Source organism: Ixodes scapularis, unplaced genomic scaffold (assembly GCF_016920785.2).
Source record: "Ixodes scapularis isolate PalLabHiFi unplaced genomic scaffold, ASM1692078v2 PGA_scaffold1__304_contigs__length_218370807, whole genome shotgun sequence".
Classification (NCBI taxonomy): domain Eukaryota; kingdom Metazoa; phylum Arthropoda; class Arachnida; order Ixodida; family Ixodidae; genus Ixodes; species Ixodes scapularis.
Genome location: NW_024609846.1, coordinates 11,489,664 through 11,496,915, shown reverse-complemented (window position 1 = coordinate 11,496,915; position 7,252 = coordinate 11,489,664). Strand labels below are relative to the sequence as shown.

Genomic DNA, 7,252 nt, shown 5'->3' with positions numbered 1-7,252 from the left:
CGTCAGAACGCCGAGCTCTGATTGGTTCTGAATGAAGGATAGTTAATAGACCTCAAAGGCAGCTTTGAGGTCTATCCACTATTCTTCAATCAGAGCCAATCAGAGCTCGGTGTCTTTCTGACGTCACCGCAACTCTTGCGCGAGAAGCAGACCACAAAATATTGAAAGAAAACAGAAATTGGCCTTGAGCTTTCAGCCGATGAAAATAAACCCTGGAGAAGGGGAACAAGAGGGACAAGGGACAAACAAAAACATTTAATCGCATTTAAATGCATTCGCATTTAATTGCATTATAATTACTTTCAGCCGAGGTTGGGAATTTTTATTATCTACGAAGTTTTTTTTTCTTTCTATGGCAGTTTTTTACGCCCCTTTTGCAGTGCTTTATTCAACGAGCTTGAGCTTCACCCGTTTTGCCAGTTTCAGTTTCAGCCATGGTTTCAACGGACCCGTAGTTAACTTTCGATCCAAGCCGTCCAAGCTATGATCCAATACTATCCGATATCTCGTCTGCGCCGTCTTCGCTGGTGCTGAGTTATTTGCTTTGCCGGTCTTTGATACCTGTGGTTTTTTCATGCTTGTCAATTGAGTTTAGCTAATCGGAATGGACGTCGATAGGTGAGTACTCGTTGGTAAACACCCTTACCGTTTGTTCATAAACAAAGCGTCCGAATTTTCTTTTTTTCCCCGTGCAATCTGATTACGGCCCTTTCCGTTGTGAAGGGGCGATGTCCAGCCGTCCTCGTCCGTTACTGAAACATCGCCTCAGCCTCTGCCAGTTCAGAGCGAGATCATTTCTTTATGTCTGTCTCTGAACCGGGGAGCAGTGCTAGGAAACGGGCACCAGGGGAGCACGACCGGTCCCCGTTTCGGATCAAACGCAGCGCTTAGTCCGCTTCGCAGTCTCTTCATTTTAATGGCTCGCGTGTTGTCCCGCCGAGTTGTCAACTTTGTTTCCCAACGAAACTGCTGCGCGTTTTTCAAGTGCGGACTGGCCCAAGCGATGGACCCACTTGGAGAAGATACTGCACAGGCACGGCCCCTTCGCCCACCCGGACTTCGAACCAGGCCCAGCAGTGAGCAACGTTTTTTGCTCGACGCGGTCGACCGCCCCGCGCTCCGTTGCCGTAGTCCAAGTTTGCCCTGATAAATGTAATGACAATAATGTGCGCTTCTTTTTAGGTACTGGAGTTTCTGCGGAGCACTTGCAAAGTCCTAGTCATCGGAGCTGGTGGACTCGGCTGCGAACTTCTTAAAGATTTGGTCAGTGGGCTTTGCTCGGATGACGATAACGATTTCAGAAAGCGTCAAAAAATTACAGTCGAGGGTGATTAATGTCGAGAGTTGGGCTAGTTGGTATTCGTTGATCATAATGTAAAAACAGCGCAAACAAACACGGATGAAGGAGAAGAAACACGCAGACGGGACTCGCAACGATCGCGGTGATAGCTTTCAGCGCACCAAGAGGCGCAACGCCGAAGCTCGGGAGGTGCTGAGCGACGGGCGTACACAAATCGGAGTAGGCCGCATATTCTCGGCCCTAGGCTCACTTTCAGGCGGTGCAACCTGTACCAAGAGCCACGTGCTCCTCTGTTCGTATTTCGTTTTTCCCCGACAGTACTGGGCGTATTCTTTTTTATGTGCCTTTCAAAGTTGTAAATTGTCACTGATGTCACCTGTGCTCTGGCAGCAGGTCTTGATAGTCCTTGCGAAAGACGTTTTTCTCAAGGACCCAGGGACTGACAGTTTTTTCAAAGACAACATTTTGCTTCTGGGCTTGAGAGTCTTGATGACAATGTTCTGTTTCAGGCAATGATGGGTTTCCGGAAGATAGATGTCATCGACATGGATACAATTGATCTGTCAAACCTTAATCGGCAATTTCTATTCAGGTGCGTGGAGCTACAGTCTCCTGCTGTATGAAATACCCACTGGGAGCGCATGGCCGAGATGGCGACGGGCGGAGGTGCGGCGTGCGCTTCAGGCGATTCCATTGTGCTTTGTGGGAAGGACACTGACATGAGGTTTAACCGGGCCTAAACACGCTTTTGGTTTCAATTTAGCGGAAGAGCGCTCTTCGTCGCCGTCATGCCCAGAAATATGCTTACAAAGGCTCGAAACAAGCTAGTCATCGCTGGTTTTTATCGGTTGTTTCTGAAGTAAAATGTCAGAACCGGCACTGTTAAATAACCAAACATTGAAGTTATACCTGAGTACTATATTTAAGAGATAAAATTTGTTGAAGAGCACATTCATTGGTTAGAAAAATGTCAGAAATCTCACGCTTTAACAGAGTCAGGACAATCGCCTTGGCTCAGGCTGCCCTCTCTCAGACAGCAATTGTGGCGTTAGAAAGACATAGCCGTGGCACGACGCTGACAAACAGCTTTCCGCCACGAAACCAAAACTGTTAAGCGCATGTTGCGCTTTCGCTGAGCCCCGAGTGAGTCCTCCCCTCGGGGTAGAATGGAATCGCCCGGAGCACGCACAGCGCCTTTGCCAGTCACCATCTTGGCATGCGCTCCTAGTGGGTCTTTCATATTGCAGGAGACTGTACCTTGAAACCTTGTTGTTTCATTGTAGAAGTGGCACTTGGTCTTGTGGAAATGGAGTTAGAAGCCACCTGTCAATTAATGTTGTTTCAGGAAGGGTGACATTGGGAAGTCCAAAGCAGAAGTGGCGGCAGCCTTCATCAACCAGCGGGTTCCCGGATGTCAAGTTACTCCGTATCCTTCGACTACAAACTTTTGCAGCATACAATTTCCAATTTATTTTTTTGTTGTAAGAGCTCAGAATTGCAAACGTTCCTCTTGAAATTCGCTAATTGTATAGCTCATCGGTCAACTTTTTATAGATTCTTACTCCAGTAAAACTTTGGAGCACTATTTTTTGCTGGGAAGAAAAAGCTGTTGTGTAGTAGAAGACTGCGTGACATTTTTTAATTGAAATGTGTAGTTTACAGATGTGTTTGTAAGAATACACAACATGTTTCTACTGTATGTGTAATCCAAAATTTTGCAGAAAACTATATTCCAGCATTGTATTCAATAACATATCTCATACCCAATTCACAAAGTATTTGGCCCTCAAGCACTAGAAGATGTCCACAGTATTTTGTTCACTAAAAGAAAATTACATTTAAAAGAGCCACTTCCCAGCCAAAACTAGATGAATATCTTCTCTTTGCCATGAGCAAAATTAAAGTGCTAATTCATGCATTCAGGAGTTGCATGACATGAAAATTTTCCATGTCACATACCCTGTGTCGTGTGGGTTTTCAACAATCTCGTACGTCGTGGCTGTCACGGGAATTCCACAAGGGGTTGATGTTTTGACGACAGCTTAGGATGGGGACATTCATATTATCAATCCTGAGTTTGGCAACCACTCGTTTAAACACCTGGCCTATTGTTTACTACTGTTCCTTTCATAATTATGTGAATTATTCGCTGTGGTTATTCACTAGGAACCAGGACCTGGCCTCATTTCAGTGGTTCTTATTCAAAGTGACATAGTCACAACAGATTGCTACTGCAAGTTGTTTGACCTTTGAAACCAGAGACGCTTTATTTTTTCCATGGTGGTATATGGCACAAAGACGCTCATTGTCCAAACCGCCACCTGGTGTGCCCATAAACATACGAGGATGTTGAACCCTGCTACACATTTCTTGTCGGCTGTCCTTTTGTTTCGGCGGGTTCCTTGACTAAGTCTTTTTACATGGATTCATGCACAGACATTTCAAGAAGATTCAAGATTATGACGAAAGTTTCTACCGAAGTAAGATTTGCACTGTAGGATGCACGTTAATTTCGATCAGGTGCCGTTTCAGTCGGCAAATGCCCAAGTACAGCAAGTAAAAAATGTAGGGCAAATTTCTAGGCAATTGTGTTGCATACGTGAAACGTAATAGCAGCACAAACATTTAGCGATACCCTGAGTTTCCAGACACCAGACGAGACGCCTACAATCACGGCGCTCCTCATCGTATAGTTTACGCGTACCGTGAATACTCTTGATAGTTGTCCCTAGAATGAGGCGATACTACCGCTAATTGGGCCGATAAACCTTGCAGTCTTCCGGAGCCCTCCATACTCTGGAGCTCCTCCTCCTCGCCTACCGCTCTGGTCACATGGCCTCCCCCGTTAACCAATGAGCATCGAACTTTGTGGCCATGCTTATCAGGCTTCACAAAATGCTAAACAACTAACCAAAAAGTGTTTCACTTGCCGAATGCTCAGTCTCAGCCCATATGTAGCACTAGTGGTCTGGACCAGAGAGTTTCAGAACTAACTGTTGCTAAAAAAGGATAAGTGATTTGCTGAAAGTTTGATGGGAAGGTGGGGCCCGCTCCCGGTAGTCGACGCTATTCATCCCCATATATTTGTGGGCTTTTTAGGGGCGAAGCTCCTTAGGGTCTAGCCTTGCCCGTCCGTCCGGCCGGCCGGCATCCGTGCTCGCATAAAAAGAAAAAATGTTTGCGCAGTCGACAGGATTCGAACCTGTGCGGGGAGACCCCAATGGATTTCTAGTCCATCGCCTTAACCACTCGGCCATGACTGCGGAATGAGTAGGGGGCTCTGAGATATGGTAGTAACTCAAGAGCTGGGGTTTCTGTCATGGATGAAACGTTGCATGTAGCCGCTCAACGTCTATACAGGAGAGGGCGCTGCAGTCAAATGCGTATATAATCGCGTTAAACTTTGCATACATTGGCTCAACGTTTATAGACAAGAGGGCTTTGCGGTCAAATGCTCAAATGCGTACATAACCATGTTCCATACCACACATTCTCTTTCTGACATGGACCGTTGACTTAAGTGGTGGAGATGCATTCCCACGGCTTTTAGCGGATCCAAGCTGATCCGCTAGAAGGACCACTGGCTCTGCATTTCACCGACCATAAAGCAGTAATAATGAAGTCGAAATGCAACCCGGAACTCAGCACTACCTATGAGCAATAAAAAAAAATCAGCACTACCTATGAACAATAAAATCAGTATCATCAGCGCCACCAGAGCTTCGCCCCAATCAACATCATTCACCACGTGCAGATGCGGTCATTTTTTCTGTCACCATTTTCCCATTAAAAATCTTCGAAAAATGCTCATATCTTCTAAATTAGGTAACGTCAAGCTCTGAAATTTTGGCATCGGGCCTGGACCACCAGCGCGACGTTTTGGAAGAGTCTGAGCATTTGGCGATGCATAATGTAAAGTCCCAAAAGAATGCTTGCCCAAAATGAAGAAATAAATGTTGAAATATAAAATGTGACTGCAAAATTTCGTAAAAAAAAAATGAACGGTACACCCTGGGGCCCTGCTAGGAACTGCGTGAAACTGTAACCGACGCCACCAACCGCGGATGTGGCAGATTTTCGTTGCATGGTGTGATAAGCACTCGAGAACCCGCTACGAACTCGCGTATCAGGGGAACCGATATCGCGGACAGAACAATGCTGGAACCAGCTAAAAACTCGCATGTCGCGGGAACGAATACCGCAGATTGCGGACGCAGCATATTCGCGTGTCACGCCGCGATAAACATAAACACGAGAAAACCGACTGCAAAGGCGCCTCTCAGAATTTGCGAGGGTCGATGCAATTCCCGTCGGACATTGCGTGATCGACATCCGGTGGGAATCGGGGGGGCGGGCGACGTTTTGGAATTTTCATGTCGTAGATGTTTGCCCTTGCAAGTGGGGCGGTCGATCTCTTGGGGGCGGGCAATTATGCAGAACTTTACGACACTTCATTTTTGCAGCGAAGGAAACGCAAGTTTTTTTCTGGGACATTTTGTATTACCATACTAGTTCATAGATGCCTCTTGTCTGGAAACTTGCACCGCACCGTGGTAGAGCCTTCCCTCAGGACAGGGTGAACTATCGGAGGCACGCCAGAGTTGAACCGATCAGAGAGAACGTGGAGCCTATGAGAGAACTGGAGAGAGGTCCATACTTGCCTCAATATCCTGTCATATGTTCAGATTGGCTTCGGAGCTTTCCCAGCATTTTGAAAGACGATATCAATAGCCGACCTCTAATTCGGCATCACCAATAACGCGTCCGAAGCCGTTAAAGAATGCGCGCAAAACGCTGGCGTTGGAGGTTGCAGCACGAAGACGCTCGACATTTTGGGCAAGCAGTCTTCCATTTTTGCCGGGAGTGAAAATGGAGAACTGGCTCCGTTGTCTATCGCAGTGGCTTGTAACCATTGAGAGTACCGAAATACTCTCCATCCAAATGCTGTAGTAACATACTTTTTCTCAGTTTAACGTAAATTTACTGCAAAAACTATGAGTGTGAGCTCACTGCGTTTGAGCGTGCCAAGCTACCCGCTTGTGCTTATAGCCTTTGCAGTTTTTGTATGTCGTCGTGAGCTGAAGTATAGTAATCTGCATGCATACCGTCATAAATCTTAAACTTGAATTGACAAGTTCTGCCTCTAAGACGATTTGGTTTCTTCCGTGCTTCTTTTGGTTGCTCGCTACACCACCGACCATCAGTGTTACCCGACTCGGGAAAAATGAAGCACAGCGTGAACTGGCAAAGTAACAGGACCACGGCTGCCTATGGGCTATGTTGTTACCGGTCATAGATGGTGACGGTCGAATCTCGGATCTGGAAACCTATTGTGTGCTCTGTCGGTTCGCGTTTTTATATAAATCCAGCACTGCTGCGTAAGAAACTAAACCTCACCGTGCTTTTTCAACTCACACTGATTGAAGTGGTCCAAACACGAGGCCGGATAATTTGCAGTGGTGTTTGTGTTGGTTAATGGGTCATGCATGAACGAAAGTGGACGGAATTACAGGGCTGACTACACTGCTTTCAACCTTCAACGTGCTCTTTGTCTGTGTTGTCCTTCTGTCCGTTTCTTTTGTCTATGGACTGACTTTCTCTGGCTTAAACCTTCACACTACAAATTTGACTGGACTGAGACTGAGTGCTTATTTATTAATTTTTATAGTAATATTAAATAGTATGTTCTAAAAGAAAAGAAGGGGTCTTAAATTAATTTTTTTTTTGTACTTCAGAATTTCACATTGTAGTCTGTGGCCTGGATTCTGTGGTGGCGAGGCGTTGGGCCAACGGCATGCTGGTAAGCCTGCGTTACATTTTCTAACACAACAACAGACTGTGCGAATTGAAATGTTGGACACACTTCGAGGTATCGGCTGGAACATTCCGCTCAGTGGTGCTTGTAGATACTGCGGAGACCAGGCTTGAGACCGTGCCTTCTATGCTGCCATG

At 46.2% G+C, this 7,252-nt stretch overlaps 1 protein-coding gene across 2 annotated transcripts in view; it reads left to right on the top strand.

Annotated features, from left to right (window-relative positions):
- The first annotated feature begins 424 nt into the window (after positions 1–424).
- Positions 425–7,252, top strand: part of LOC120836355 (NEDD8-activating enzyme E1 catalytic subunit) — a 30,741-nt gene continuing 23,913 nt past the window's right edge. Inside the window, exons 1-7 of one of the 2 annotated variants that reach the window (XM_040205179.2) lie at positions 425–618; positions 986–1,076; positions 1,183–1,263; positions 1,810–1,892; positions 2,646–2,726; positions 3,737–3,780; positions 7,036–7,100. In XM_040205179.2, coding sequence (XP_040061113.1) covers positions 605–618; positions 986–1,076; positions 1,183–1,263; positions 1,810–1,892; positions 2,646–2,726; positions 3,737–3,780; positions 7,036–7,100 — 459 coding nt within the window. In that variant the 5' untranslated portion in view covers positions 425–604. The remainder of the gene's footprint in view (positions 619–985; positions 1,077–1,182; positions 1,264–1,809; positions 1,893–2,645; positions 2,727–3,736; positions 3,781–7,035; positions 7,101–7,252) is intronic. The other variant, XM_040205180.3, reaches the window with a different exon arrangement.